We start from the raw sequence: 15,514 nt of genomic DNA, 5'->3' as shown, positions 1-15,514 counted from the left end.
TGCCAAACATTTCCCTTTAAAACTTAAAAGCCAATTTCTCCCTGATTGAGGTTTATTGAATCGCCCACCTGTTTCAGAGTCTAATCCCACAAGGCAAGAATACCCTGGTACAATTAGGATTTAGGCCTTTAGTTAATCCTAAAGGATCTGGACTTTTGATTGAACAGACTCTAGCATGCAACATAACTCTATATATCATTGCCAGTTATTCAGAGTCACAGGAATATTAGTGTTGAAAGGGAACTTAGAGATCACCGAGTCGAAGACTTTCATTCTACTTATGAAAAAACCAAAACTCCGAGATGTTGAGAAAACTGACACTTTTTTGATTCCTCTCAAAGTACAAAGGATATTCTGTATTCCTTCAGTTCTTTCAGTTCTTCTTCTCTTCGCTGCTTTTCTATTAGTTCCTGCTGCCGAGAAACCTCATCAAGGAAGTTGGTCTCATCTTCATCTAAGCCTCTTACCATGTTTTCTGAGGAAATAATTAACAAGAAACACTTAGCAGGCTAAAGAGAAAATATAGTCAAATAAGATTTTGCCTTTTCTTTCTTTTTTTTTTTTTTTTAATAAACAGCAGATCCTTCAGGGGATTAGAAGAAAGAATTTGTAAACACCATGGCTTCTGGATAGATAACGTGGCATAAAATCAAGGCATCTCCCTTATTACTAGACATCAGCATAGAATTAAAATGGGTATCTTGAGTTTTAAACAAAAACGTCCAACATGGTCTAGATGGTAGAAAGTTGTCTCTTTTCCCAAAATGAGCATCTAGAGACTAGATAATCAAGACAACTTCATGGCTGGTTATAAAAAGTGTTGTACAAGCCAAAAGTGCACCAGAAAGGCCCTGAAGAGTCCCTTGGACGCTGTTTTCTGACGCTTACTGAATTTGAACTGTTCCTCATACTCCTGCTGCTTCCTGTCTTTCTGTTCCTGTAGCCTTTCATACAGAGACCGAGGGTCATAAACCTCCTCTGGGCATTCTGAAAGAAAAAGAGAGAGAGAAAAGTGGGGAGAGAGAAAGGGAGTGGGGGAAAAATACATACTTTAGAATCCTTTCATATTATTTTGGAATCACAAAGGATTTTAAAGATAAAGTCAAGTCTCTGCATGATCTGAGGGCAAAGATAACACGAAAATAGTACAAAGTCCACAGCTCCCTTTTAGACCTCAGAGAGAGGCCAGCAGTTCTCAACACCAACCATCAATGTCAATAGGGCCCATGGCCTGAGACAGTTAACTGGATGAGGGATCTGCCCAAACCCAGCATGGTAGCAGCAGCATTCTCAGCTATTCAGATCCTGGATCCACCTGTAGAGATGGAACAGACTAGCAGAATCTCCTGCAACATAGTGTGGTAGAGTGGAAGGGCAAGGAGGGAGGATCCTGGTTCTGTTCCCAGCTATGGAAGCCTCACATAGGTCCCTTCACCCCCACAAGCCTCAGTTCTTCTACTATGAAGTGAAGACATTAATACCCACTTTGCAGGGTAGTGAGTATTACAGATCACTATGTTGAAGGCCAAACTATAAGCCTATATACCTTCGGGATCTTCAGGTTTCCTAACTTTCTCCCATTCTTCTTGCCTCCTTTTGCGCCGTTCATCTAGCTCTGCCTCAGACACAAACCTCTTTTTGATGACAAGGTTACCATCATCCCCTCCATCCATAATGGATCAATCTACAAAAAACAGACAAAACTTTTCAAGCGAGAATTGTAATTAAAATTCTAAAAAGAAAGAAGAAGATTCAGCTCTGTCTCCCCCAGCAACAGACTACTCAAAACTCCCTTCAACCTTGAATTGAAGAAATCCTCTAGTAGTTTTAATTCATGGGTCATTGAGGAAAGCACAGGATTTCGTTTTCCTAATGTATCAGGTAGTTTTATTAACATCGATTTTATCTACAAAGTCAGTGAGAGGACCTGGAATAATTCTCATGACATGCCATTCCACAGAAAAATCTTACATTCCAGATTTTTCTCTGTCCCTCTCATTTAGAAAAATTGGCCTCCTGGGCACCCTACCTTTCCCCCAGTTCTCATCCTCCTTTATATCTGGAACATTTGACACTGTTCCTTCTTGAAATTGCTGTTTCAGGGACATTACACTACCCCAATTCACCAGTTCCTATTTCCAAGTAGATTCAGAAAAGAGAAACTCTGGTATTCAAGGAGCCTCAGAGATGAGTCTGCTCTGTTCAGCAGTGAAGTGATATGCCTAGAGGCACACAAACCACAAAATGGAGAAAGTGGGACTAGAAGAAGCCAGATCTCCCCACTTCAGGTCCCATGTATGTACTCTGCACTCTACTAAACCGACTCCTTCATCTATTCCTGGTCTTCCTCCCTGTAAACTCCACAAGTGTGCCACTTATGATTCCATTCTCAATTCTCTTTTCTCATTCCCACACTGACCTCAGCCACTTTACATACACCTTGATGCAGAAGATTCCCAAATCCCAAATCTGTACACTTCTACCTGAACCTCCCTTCAGAAGGGAGGGGAGAAGGAAATAAAGACAGAGGAGTGATTATTATTCCTTTTAAACTAAATCTTTCTGCTTTTCTTTGCTTTGAAGAACTGTGGAATTAACTCTACTCAGACATGCTATGTATTATTCACAGAGTTACACCCTAACAAGAAAGCACATATTCTGCACTACCAGCACATCAGCTCAATGTCCAATCCAGGATGACCCCTAGTAACAAAAAATAGGAGTCTCTGCTGCTAACACAAAAACAAAGCAGCCACCATTTACTGAGCTCCTACCATGTACTAAATACTTTTAATGAACAGTATCTCATTTACACTCATTGTTGACACTAAATTCTATCTCTTTATAGATGAAGAAGTAGAAGCCCAGAGAAGTTGTCACTTGTCTAAGGTATTAAAGGTGGTGAATAGTGGAACCGAGAATTAAATCCAGGCTTGACAGCAAAAATTCATACTCTTACCCACTTTACCAAAACCCACCCCAGAAACCAGGGCTCCTGTTTAAAAAGGACTTGTCAATTTCAGCTTTCTTTCTATATCTGTTTCCAGTGCTAACAAGGGTATTCATGAAACATTTTTCTCTAGTAAAGATGAAAATTGATGCTGAGAAAATAAATCCAAACATGCAGAACAAGAGAACAGTCTCAGCCTAAATCCTAGTGTTGCTGAAGTTTAGTTCAATGTAACAACAGTTAAGAGAGGATTTTTAAATTTACCAGAAAGAAAACCAAATCAACTGAAGAAGCTGTTGCTCCCACCCAAAGCCCACAACCAGGACACTTCTGATTTAGCATTACTCGATGTCTCCAGCCAGAGGCCTATTACACAAACAGAACTGTTCTGTTTCTCTGTAACCATGCCAAAAATTCCTCAAGTTCTGCAGAAGGAACCATAATGGAACAAGAGCCAACATTTTCTTAAATATCTCTGGCAGAGAAAATGTCAACTACATAGAACTCTAATAGAATGGAGAGACATACTGGACTCCCAACGTCCCCTTTCTTGGCTGTAGTTCTCCTTTCTCACCCTGTTTTGGCTCTCTAGCTTCTTGCCCTCATCCTTATTTCCTGGTAAATAATTCAGAATGCGACAAGTCCTTATAACCCACCTAATACAATTCTCCATCTGGTAACGGAACCCACCATCCATATCCAGGAGATTTTCATCCAATCCATACTTTAAAACTTCAAGATGGACCACTGCACTCCCTCCCAGGCAGCTGACTCTCTAAACAGATCTGACTGGTAGAACAGTTATTCCTTAAACTGAACTGAAATTTATCTCCCTATAAATTCCACACACAGGTTCAATCCACTGGGACTACACAAAAGAGCCAAATCCCTTTTTCAACGTGACAATGCTTTAGTTGTCTGAAGGCAACTCCCACGTTCCTCCTAATTTGTGTTTTTCTGGGTCAAACATTTCTAGCTCCCTTAATCTTATAAAATGGAGGAAAAAATCTTCCAAAGCAGTGAACTTATCAAACTGCGTATTATTTAAACCTGGGAAATAAATATTAGGATATGGCAGTGCCACCAGTATGCCATTAAATGCATCTCTTCACTCTCGTTACACATTTTTAAAAATGAAAATATAATATTAATACTGAAAGAACTCTCCTAATAGGCCAAAATTAAAACCTAGAGTCTTACATGCTTCCATCTAAATAAAAATTCAGAGATGCTTAAGATTTATTCTTACAACTCAAAATTAAGAGTGTAAAATCATTTATTTACTTTTCAAAGCCTGTTGAGTTTTTGGGAAAAGAACTTACTTTCATTTAACTTTAATAAAGATCCCTGAAACGCAAGGGACAAAGCCTTTAGGATACATGTAAACAAGGGTTTGAATCTGAAACAGGAACTCTAGAGAAATAAGAATCTTCCCAACATTTATCAACCACTTTTGGGAAGAGACAAATTTATGGGATTCTAAGACACTCTTACTCTCTTTTTCACCGGTCTTTTTCTCATAAGTGTTAGAATTCAGCTTCTCCCCAAAGAGTTTAGTTGTGCTATTCTCCATCTTTCATGCATAAGGACAAAATCAAGAATCACAGTTGGTTAGTAAAAATGAAAACAAGGGAGAAGCACATTTAAAAAAAAGAAATTTAAAGACAATGGCTTTGGAGTTTGACAGAGAAACTCTATTTCCTTCAATGGGTTGGTTCCCTGAAAACACAGTTACACACTCAAAACTAGTGAACACTTATAAAAGTGTACTCTTCAAAAATAATATAATCTTGATATTCCCTCATTCCCAAAACAAAACAAAGTAGATGGCCACACCTAATTATAAAAAATTTCTGTGAACTTAAAAAAGGACAAGATAAACCAGAGACTGCTTTACCCATCTCTTTCTTCAATGTGCACATCTTCTGCAGGGTCCTCATTCTCTGGCACTTCAACACTTGTTGCCTTCAATGCCACCAGTGGCCCTCTGGCTAATTAATTTGGCCATCTTTCTACGTTATGAGAGGCCAAAGATAAGGACAGAAAATGTTCATGAACAAGTGATCATACTCCTGAGTATTCTGGGTAATATTCAGAATATTCCTTCTCCAGGAATATTCAGGTCTTTCAGGAGCCAAAACTTCACTATCCATAAATACTGCCAACAATTCCTGGAACTCCATAAAATAATACTTCTGGGAAAATACCAGAGAAAAAAATCTTACAAGTGTTAAATGCTAATAAAGCTAATGACTTTTATCAATATTTTTATTTTTAATAAATCCCATCAGTTAACTGGCCTGCTATTAAAACACAACTCAAAGTCTATTAAAATTCGATGAAGTTTAGTCTATACAATAGTTTTCTCAGCCAGAATAAATGTGGCAATTCTCATTACTAAAAATTGAACTTAGCATGTATCTTTGAAGTAGTAATTTTTACATTTCATTTCTTTAGGGAAACGAACTACAGACATTGGGTGTAAACCTTTTAATCTAGAAATCTTGTTTTTCTGAAAAACCGTATGTACAATTATATGAGTAATTAAAAAACTGTCGTGGTCAAATTTTTTTTTTAAATAATAAATAAATAAATACTACCAAGAAGTCAGCTTAACTTCAAACCCCTTTCACTACAATCTAATCTAATTCAACCGATATATAACGAATTCTTCTGTAGCAGTCTCCCTACGAGAGAGCACAGGTAACGAGACTCTGAAATTAAGAGACCTTGGTTCGGCTACTGATATGTTATATGATTCTGGGCAAGTCAGTTAACTCCTCTGAGCCTTAGTTTTTCCTAAACCAGAGGCTGCACTTGCTAATGAGGATTAAAATAGTACTGTACAACATTAAGCTTTTGTGAGAAACAAGATAATTCAGGTAAAGCACTCAGCACTATGTTTGGCACCTGCTTAAAAATGCTCTGAAAGGTCTGCCATTACTACAAAGCACTACACTAAGGTCTAGTTATAGAAGTGAGAGAAATGCTGTCTTCACTCAAGGAATGGAGAAATAATGATGTGACATAAGTTACAACCATGACATTTGAAGTGGGAAGGAGACCACATCAAACTGAGAAAAACTTACACACACATATATATATGGTAATTCTGTATTTCCCCTTTTACTGCTTTACGTATTAGTAATTCGATCTTAAAAAACTCAGCATGATGCTGAATGCTGAACTGTGTCTAGCACTGGGCCAAATTCTATGGGAAGCATAAAGAAAATAAACTTTAAGAGTTAGTATCCTCATACTAGTTAATACCAGACAATACTGTACATACTGAATTACCAAAGTGAACAGTACAGGTAAACCTGAGGCAGTCATGAAGGGCACAAATATGGATCAATCCAGCTTCCCAGGCTAAAAAACCTGGACATGGATTCCTCTTTCCTTATTCCCTTACATCCCACCAGTCACCAAGTTCTGTTGTTTCTACCTCATAAAGACCTCTTTTTAATCCATCTTCTAAAAGTCCTTTGCTTTCTAATCTCTCTTCAGGGCCTCATCTTGCATGAACTACTGCAAGAGCATTCCATTAGCCTCGCTGCTTCTCCTCTAGTCCCCAGTCCAGCTCTTTATAACTCCTCCAGCACTTATCCAGTGTATCATTTATGACTATTCCAACAGCTCTTTGTATCCACAGTGCTTATTAGCAGTGTCTGGCATATACTGGGTATATAAATATTTATTGAATAAACCAACCATGAAGAGGATTTGAAGAATTTAAGCAGGGAGGAATTTAACACTCTCACATGAATATTCTGAGATATTGTCCAATGTAAATTATACAGAATGGCAGACATTAAGCAAGAATGTGCTGAAGTGTCTATGTCTCATAGGGAATTCTATTCAAACACTATACAATTTGTGCAATAGGAAACACAGGACCAAAAATTAAATCACTTTACTGTACTAGGTAATTGATGTCTTCTTCAAGAATAACTCTTGCTACTATAATTTCAACTGACTAAAAGAAAAAAAAATGGCTCTCGTATACTATGCAATAATTATTTCCCACACAAAGAATTTTTCTTTGAAGAGTCCAATATTCACTTACTGTTTATTCTGTTAATAGGAAGGTGATGAGTACCTGCAATTTATTTCTAATTCCTACAGCCTACCTAAATTTTCATGTCTCTTATTTTCTTCCTTTGTTTGCCAGAATAACTAAAAATAAAACAAAACACGAACAAACAAAAGCCCAGGGGCCTGGGGATCTAATTATAAAAATTCACGTAGGAATGAAGAGAATTTATATTGGAAATGCTTATTTTGTCCTTAATATGTTTATTTATTTATTTATTTTTAGCTTTTTAAATAATATTTTATTTACTCATTATTGTACTATTTAATTATTTTATTTTGGCAGGGTAGAGGGAGGTAATTAGGTTTATTTATTTTTAAAGTACTGGGGATTGAACCCAGGACCTCTTGCATGCTAAGTATGTGCTCTACCACTTGAGCTATATGCTCCCCCCTTTACTGTGTTTAATTTTAGAATAAATGCTGTCAACTTTCCTTTACTCATATAGCTTTTTTCATGACTCAATTTTAATTATCAATAATAAATAATTATGATAATAATCGTTACATTACTTTAAAAAGGATTATTTAAGTTCTTCAAATAAGGAATGCATGGAAAACTAAAACCATACCAAAATCACTTTGTCCAAACTTAAAAGTTTCAAACTGACAGAAATAAAGTTTTCAAATTTTCTTGACAGCCAAAGAAACAGTTCTTATATTTCAAGCTGAAGAAAATGTTAAACACTACACTGCTGTGTTTTTACTAGAGACTGGCATTTAACTTCCAGGCTGGTGGGACAGAACAGGGTCAGTGTTTTACAGAGCATGCTATACAAGTTTTTAGAAACAAAACTTACATCGCTGCCCCTAAAATAACTGCCACTGCTGACCTGAAAAATCATTTCATTTAGCTCATGACATGATACAAGTTAGTGAGATCTGGTTTCCTATGGGATTCAATTTTGTGATGACAGACTACTTAAGTGTTTACATCACTGGCCACCATACCCTCCTAATTCTAACATCAGATAGACTGTATGTGTAAAAACACACCAGGAGGGATCAGAGTTCCATGTGACACTATTCTAAGGCTTCCCTTTAGGCAGCAAGAACCACAGGCCAATCCACTTTCTTTTTGTCAGTAAACACACTTAAGTACTGCTCTTCCAATATCTGTACCCTGATGTTCAAGTCACAGGGGATTTCAAAATTCAAGACAGCAAGTAAGAGGAATTTGCCACCTGGCAAACTCAAATATATTCCAAATAAAGGCTGCTTTCTGGCCAGAAGGCACTTTCACCAAGCTACAGTAATTTAGATCAAGCCAACTTTCCCTATATTATAAAGCTTCAGAGAATGATAACCACTGAGTGTTGTCAGCATTTATTACTAGACAAAGTCATCCTCAGTCTCTTCTAACACTAAGGCATATTTCACCTATTCTACTAACAAAAGAGACTAGAACAATCTAACAATGAGGGCACAGCATAAGTAATGCAACTCATATTTAGAATACTTACTGTAAAGAGCAGTCTGAAGTAACCTGGCTCTCCAGGCATCTAAAAAACATATGCAATTGAAAGTTAAAAAAAAAAAAACCTAAATATACTTTTGTCTTTCCATAGCACAAGAACAGAGTCTCATCATATGTGCATTTACCATGAATTCACCTATATCCACTGGAAGAAAAGAGAACAAATATTGGTCCCCTTAACTGATCCTCAGCTACCCAGTTCACATGTGACTCTCAGAGTATAAACACTTCCCTCACTATGTATAACTTCTAATATTGGTTGTATTTTTCTATACATTGTGACTCCTAAATGCAAACCAAACTCAAACTTCATCTGGCTCAAAGGAAAAACAAAAAGCATCTGTTTCAAAGCTGGAGGAAAACCTGGCCATGTTGGGACTGTGCTGTGCTGGTATACCTACATTCAACATGGTGCCTCTCTAAAAGACTTTTGAAGGCAGCTTTGCTTATTATACACTAGTTTGCCATCTGGGCTGACTTTGGAACCTAACCCACACTAACTCATACTCTCTTCCACCCCTACCTTCCAGGCTTTATGTAACTCCTTTCTAAGACTAAATTAAAAAAAAAAAAAAAAGGCTTTGCATTACACTAAACATAAGGCCAACTAACTCATTCAGTTGTATTTTTGAAGTTAATCTTTACAGGAGACCTATTATGTGCAAGGCACAGTGGTGCTAGGTACTAAGTTGGCACTCTACTTTTTAGCAAGTGAAGAACTTGCATTCAGTAAAGAAGATAAGGTTAGTTAAATAAGCCATTTAAGGAAATGCAGAATGAGGTTTAAATGCTCTAAGAGAATAGAAATTAAGCACTAAGTAGTTCAGAAAAGGAAGATTACAAAAAAGTCACAGGTAAGCTTAATTTGGATAGCAGCTATGACACTGCACAGGGAGAAGTGATGGAAGTTTTAGGTATATAAAGAAAAATAATATTTAATTCAAGGCTGCCTGAAATCACAAATTTCACATTCTAAAATCAAAATCAAAGGGGGCTTTCATTTCCAGAAATAGTGAGCTAGGTAATTGAGACCAATCCTCTACCTCTGTGATAAGTAAAACTGTAAGAAATTTTTTAAATACTTCTTAAACAAATAGAAAAGCTAACAAGATAGTAAAGAATTTGGCCAAAATCCAAGACAAGGTGAAAACCAAAAATTAAGCCAATGTTCAAACTGGTTTTCCTCTTGAGGATTTCTCTGATCTTGAAAGCTGCTGTTTTGGTGAAGCAACAGAAACAAAAGTCAAAGCAGGGAGAGCCCACACAGGGAGTGTGGAGTCTGATAACAACCTCCTTTTCCATCTTAATCGGGTACACCAAAGAACTACACTGTCAAGGTAAAGGTGAACTGGCAAGAAAAAATAGCAGAAATAATGGGCAACAGAAACAGACCCAAAGGAAATCCAGATAGTGGAATTAACACATATAGATTATAAAACAACTATGCTTACCATGTTTAAAGAAATAAAAACCAAGCCTCAAAATTAATACCAGAGAATAAGAAACTGTAAGACAGTGGGATGGCACATTTGAAAAGAAAAAATTGAACTTCAGTAACTAAAACATGCAATAACAGAATTTAAGATTACAATGGATGAGTTTATTAACAGATTAGAAATAACTTATGAGAATAAAGAAGAAATTATCCAGAATGTAGTATAGAAAAATAAAGAGTAAAGAATAGAGTAAAAAGGTCTGTTAAATCAGTAAAGAAGATAAATGGGGCAGAAGAAATACATAAATATAAAATGGCTGAGAAATTTACAGAATTAATGAGACACTAATTCACAAATTCACGAATTGTAATAAACACCAAATTGAACAGAAATAAATCCAGTTGGATACATTATAATGAAAATGCAGAAACCCAAAGACAAAGACAGAACAATCTTTAAATCACATGCTAAAGAGTGAAATAGACCATATTTGAGAATGAAGACAAAGCATGTTCAAAAGGTAAGCAATAGTGAGCACACTGTAACTGCTTCATTTAGCTGCCACAAAGACATAAATACACTATGACTGAGTCTATGGCTGACCTATGCACTTAAATTACTTCATTTACCAGATAAGTAGTTTTCAATTTCTGAAGCAGTAGCCTGATTCTAACCGAAACATCAAGATTTTTAGAAGGTACAAGACAAGACTGCTAACCAGGTAAATGGGATTGACATAATATTGACATAATTCTTCCTTTCTTCCAAAAGCGAAGAATTCCCCCACGGGGCAAAGACACCAAGACCTCAGGTGAAAAAGATAATTGGGCAGCCTCTGCTTTCAGACCCTTACAATCTGTTATTCTCAAACTCTAAAGCCTATAAAACCTGTCTTAGCTCAATTCTTTTTTTTTTAAACACCTTTACCTGTGGTATGGTTCCTGCACAGTAAACTACACATATTTCAGATGTACAATTTGATGAATTTTGATAGCTGTATATACCAATGAAACCACTACCATAATCAAGATAGCTAACGTTTCCATCACTCCCCAAGAGGCACAATTTTCGAATTCCCAATTTATCCCTTCCAACTCCCTTAACCCCCTGGTAACAGTTAAGTTTGTTCTCTATGTCTGAGTCTCTTTCTGTTTGGTAGATAAGTTCATTTATGTCTTTTTTTTAGATTCCACATATAACCCATATCATATGGCATTTTTCTTTCTCTTTCTGGCTCAGTTCAATTCTTTATATCAAAAAGGAGACTACACACCAATTCCTCTCAAGGATTTTAGAAGCAATGCCCTCCAAACCATTTTATGGTGTCCCTACTAACATATTAATGAGCCAAACAGCTGAAGGAACATATATTATCTAACAGCTGGTACACATTTGAGGTCATTGGGAATTCTGACCACCAGGCTCTCCCTTTGGCCTCCTGAGTCCCACTCCAGACCTACTGAGTCTGACTATCTGGGGTGGGGTCCGAGATCTGCACTTTCAAAGGGCCGCAGAAGATCGTGTTTTCTACTAGTTTAAGAACTAGTGCTACGAACGAATAGGTCTCCCCCTTTTCCCGCCGTGCACATGGGCCAGCAACTCTCAAACAAGATGCTTCAACCCTTGGTCTTAGTTTCCTAAGTTTTCTGCAAAACGAGCACGCCGGTTTGTTTTCTATTAGGGAAAAAAATGCACTGTGCACACCAACCGGTACATGGTACATAATAAATGCTTCCCATCCTACACTAAATCTGCGATTCAGTCATTTCCAACCAGACACCCTCACATCTCCTGAGTAGCCTGCAGCCATTCCAAGCACCTCTGGGATAGAGCCCACTCCTCACTTGGAGCCTCACTGGCCCCACCTGGCAGGAAAGTAGAGGACAGCCGGCAAGAGGCCTGAAGTCCCAGGACCCTTTGAAAGGGTCGGGATTCTCCCCGACAGGACCTGGAGGCATTCCCGTGGGCTCCCTCGGCTTCCTTCAGGCTGGACCCCGCAAGACCCTGTCCCCGGTGACTCAGAACACTGGACGAGGGCGCAGGCTGAGAACAGGCCTGGCTCTAAACCTCACATCGTAACGCAGCACCCCCCATCTCCTCAGCGAGGAAGCTGGAGCCGAGGTCTCGCTGCCTGGCTAGGGCCCAGGCCGCACTCACCTACCGGCGTGCGGGAGGCGAGACCCCCTCACCTCGGCGGCGCCCACCCCAAACCGCCACCGCAAAGGCCGCTCGCTCTTTGGGAAAAAGAGAAAGAAAGAAGGAAGAAGAAAAAGATGAGAGAGAGAAAAAAAAAAATAGCCTTTGCTTTTATATTTCTTTTGACCCTTCAGGGCTTCCTGTTCCTCACCGCCACAACAAAGTTCCGCCCCGCTTCCGGCAGCCTCACCCAATCCGCATCTCTTTTTCTCCCCAGGAGACAGATGGAGATCCGGTGCCTGGAAATTTAGCCGGAGAGACTTGATTGGGCCATTCACACGTCGGCAAGGGGATTGGCCAGATCCTGCTGGGGGGGCGGGCCGTGCCGTGCCGTCCCGTGACCCCTTTCCTGAAAGATGATTGGCTATAAAGAAGAGGGATTGCCACCGAGGAAGGGGCGTTTCCTAGGGGACTGAGGGAGGGCCGGGGCGGTACGAAGCGGGGGTGGGCCCCTCACGTAATGGCAGCGCTGTGGCCTCGCGTCCATCTTTACCGCTCTCTCGGACCTGTCACAAAGGAGTCGCGCCGCTGCCGCCGCCCCCTCCGTCGGATGGGCCCGGGAGCTGGAGAAAGTCAGTGCCGCAGCCCAGCCGCGCTACTCTGGGAAGCCCCTGGGGACGCAGAACGGGGAGAGTCCCAGGGCTGGGGACGTCGGTGAGGGAGGGGAACAGCCGCCCGAGTCTGCGGCAGGGAGACCGGTCTGGGGCTGGGGGAGGCTCCGAGAAGGAGCCTAGGAAGGGTGGGCGTTGGGCAGAGCCCAGGAAACAGCTCGGAGGTTCTCCAACGAGGCCCGTGCTGAAGGCACCCGAAGAGGTTCCTGGAAGAGGGAAGAGGGTGTTCCCCTTTAGGGGGTTCTTAACGGGAGGAGGTTGTGGAGTGTCGCCCTTCTGAAGAGGCCGCAGCTAAAGGGAACCAGGTGAGAGGCAGGTGGCTCCTGGGAGGCTCCTGATATTTAGGAATGTTCTTCAGGGGTGCCCAGGGCGGAAGGTGTAGAAGGTAGGACGTTCTGGGATGGTTTCCTTTTGTGGAGTTTGAGGTTTAGATGGCGCGAGTGGGAGACAGACCATCCCTGGGGAGGCTTAGACGTGCCTTGAAGTCAAGAGACGCTTCAGAGAGAGGGAGGCTAGGAATTGGGAGGCAGAGCCACTGGGTTCTCCTATCTCGGAGGCCCGATGTGAAAAACGGGTAAGGGCCTGGGGTGAGGGGATTGCTGCGCGGTTCCGGGAAGAAGAGACCACCATCCATAGGAAGACCCCGGGTGGGGAATAGTGAGAGGGGAGCGGGAAAGGCGAGGGTTTTCTTCTCAAACACAGGATTCAGCCGCTCTGGGCATAGTGCAGGTGGAGTAGGGGAAGTCTGTCCCACCAGCACTCCCTGCGTGATTCCACATCAGGCTTTTGTTACTACCTGCTACCTCAGTTTCTCTGTCTTTGGCACAGAGACTGAGGCAGAAACGGTCCACTAAGACTCCGCAGTTCTATCCTGTCTCTCTGCCTGAATGAGGTTGCTCCCCCTGGAGTGTTATACTTTGTACTTTTAAAGGTTGGAAGTGTCTAATTGACTGAATAGAGTCCGCGGTTGTCCAGGCCCCTTACCTACCACCTCCTCCTCCTTAACCTCCTTGAGTGTCTTCTGTAAAATAGCGCAGTGTGTGAAAATACAGAGTACAAAATGTGTGAAAGAAAAGAACAGTGATTCTACCATCAAAGGTGTTGCTGTTAAAGAGTGAAAGTGAAGGCACTTTTTATATTGTGGAGCAGCATGTAGATATAAGGGATTAGCATTAATACAGTGTTTATCACCTATGGAGTGATGGGAGCCATATTGTAATGAAATCTTCAAGGTTTACAGCCTTTTAGGTCATATTATAACTGAAACCCATGGTTTCAACCTCTGTTTAGATGGGGGTGGAGGAATTTCTAGTTTTGCTCCCAGAGTTTTAATTTACTTTGAACTGCTGATGGTACTGGCGGAAGATAATCTATGATACAATCTTCTCCTTCAGGAATTTTTTTTTTTCTGACGGCTGAGATTTTCCTCCAGGTAATTTGATCTCAATATTGCAAACCACCTCCCCTTTTTCCATATATATATTCATGGCCTTTGGATGTTTACAGGTGATGGATATGTTTCCTCCCTCAGTTGTGATTTTGTAAATGAGAATTCCTTTTTTTCTCCATGAATATTATGCCTTCCTGTAGTAGCCCCAAACCATAGGTTATGAGGCATATTAGCAATTTCTTTTAAATTCCCCATCCCAGTTTGTGTTTCCTGGGATGACATCTTGCTTTGTAGGTCCCTCTATGAGGTTATAAGGTAATTGTGCCCATGTATGACATTTTCCTAATGTTTGGTAAGTGGCATTTGTTAGAGCTGGTTTAACAAATATTGAGTAATTTGTGATTTTTGAAGTTTTTTTTTTTTTAACAAAAAGCGAACTTGTGTTTCCTGTTTTTCTAATCTTATATTCCGTGAGTCTTTTTTTTTTTTTAAGTCATTGTGGTGATTTTGTGAGCGTTCTGGTTCCCAGGATACATGTTGTCCTGACCTACTGCTTAATGTCTGTGTCCTGCTTTTTGCTGTTTTCACAAACCCTTCATTATTTCTGTACTCCATGATTCTTTTTACATTATTGATTATAGGACGTGTTCCAGCATGGCCTATGTGGACTTTTTCTGCTTTGTCAGCAAAATAACTTCTCAGTTAGTAAATTGGCCAAGAATCAAGGGGAAATAAAAACATAGCATTTTGTGTAGTAGTGTGTTATTCTGTAGTGACTAGGGAAAAACAACTCTGAAGTATGTTTTGGCAAGAGAATAACCAAAAAAAAAAATCATTGTGTGTTCCTTAAAGTGCATTTACTACAGTCTGTTTCAACTCTTGAGCTTAATTCAGTCTGTTGGGAATTGCCTATACTTTTCCTGGTAATGAAGTAATTTGTTACAATGAAATGAGAAGCCACTTGGCATTCTTTAAAATTCCAACTTTCTTGGATAATCTAGTATCTATATAGTTTGAGAAATTATTAGGAATTCTTGAGGATAGTAATCACTATTACACTACTTTAAATTTGAAATTTTCTATTTTGTGGTGGGATTCTTGAAAAGTAGGATGTGATAGTCACAAGATTACAGAAGTAAGTGGAAAGTCATTAGGCATCACAGTCAGGAATCTATTTCAAAGAGTTATGGAGGGAGCATAATAAACTATTTAGCTTCTCTTCAAATATTTGGGCATTTTCAAGGCATTTCTAATTGAATTTGGATAGTTTTTTTCCTGGTAGTCAAATTAGAAAATTGAAAAAAAATGAAGTCATGAAATAGTGAATACCATAACTTGGGCCACAACCTTTAGGAGGAGACT

The 15,514-nt window shown here is 39.7% G+C and overlaps 2 protein-coding genes across 10 annotated transcripts in view; one reads left to right on the top strand and one right to left on the bottom strand.

Moving 5' to 3' along the window:
• The window catches only part of PSME3IP1 (proteasome activator subunit 3 interacting protein 1), a 30,897-nt gene extending 18,486 nt beyond the window's left edge, over nucleotides 1–12,411 (bottom strand). Inside the window, exons 1-5 of one of the 6 annotated variants that reach the window (XM_045504562.2) lie at nucleotides 12,303–12,382; nucleotides 8,506–8,544; nucleotides 1,547–1,684; nucleotides 889–987; nucleotides 354–475 (exon numbers count right to left, since the gene is read on the bottom strand). In XM_045504562.2, the coding sequence (XP_045360518.1) occupies nucleotides 354–475; nucleotides 889–987; nucleotides 1,547–1,673 (348 nt within the window). In that variant the 5' untranslated portion in view covers nucleotides 1,674–1,684; nucleotides 8,506–8,544; nucleotides 12,303–12,382. The other 5 variants (XM_010967310.3, XM_045504560.2, XM_045504563.2 and 2 more) reach the window with 5 other exon arrangements.
• A 153-nt stretch (nucleotides 12,412–12,564) lies between these two features.
• Nucleotides 12,565–15,514, top strand: part of RSPRY1 (ring finger and SPRY domain containing 1) — a 42,626-nt gene continuing 39,676 nt past the window's right edge. Inside the window, exon 1 of one of the 4 annotated variants that reach the window (XM_010967305.3) lies at nucleotides 12,565–12,723. The gene's annotated coding sequence lies outside the window, so the exon portion shown is untranslated. Of the gene's footprint in view, nucleotides 12,806–12,871; nucleotides 13,068–15,514 lie in introns of those variants that run through there. The other 3 variants (XM_045504553.2, XM_045504554.2, XM_010967306.3) reach the window with 3 other exon arrangements.

The sequence above is a fragment of the Camelus bactrianus genome, chromosome 9 (assembly GCF_048773025.1).
Source record: "Camelus bactrianus isolate YW-2024 breed Bactrian camel chromosome 9, ASM4877302v1, whole genome shotgun sequence".
Taxonomy (NCBI): domain Eukaryota; kingdom Metazoa; phylum Chordata; class Mammalia; order Artiodactyla; family Camelidae; genus Camelus; species Camelus bactrianus.
Note: the sequence above shows the minus strand (reverse complement) of the source record. Positions and strands in the feature narration are given on the sequence as shown.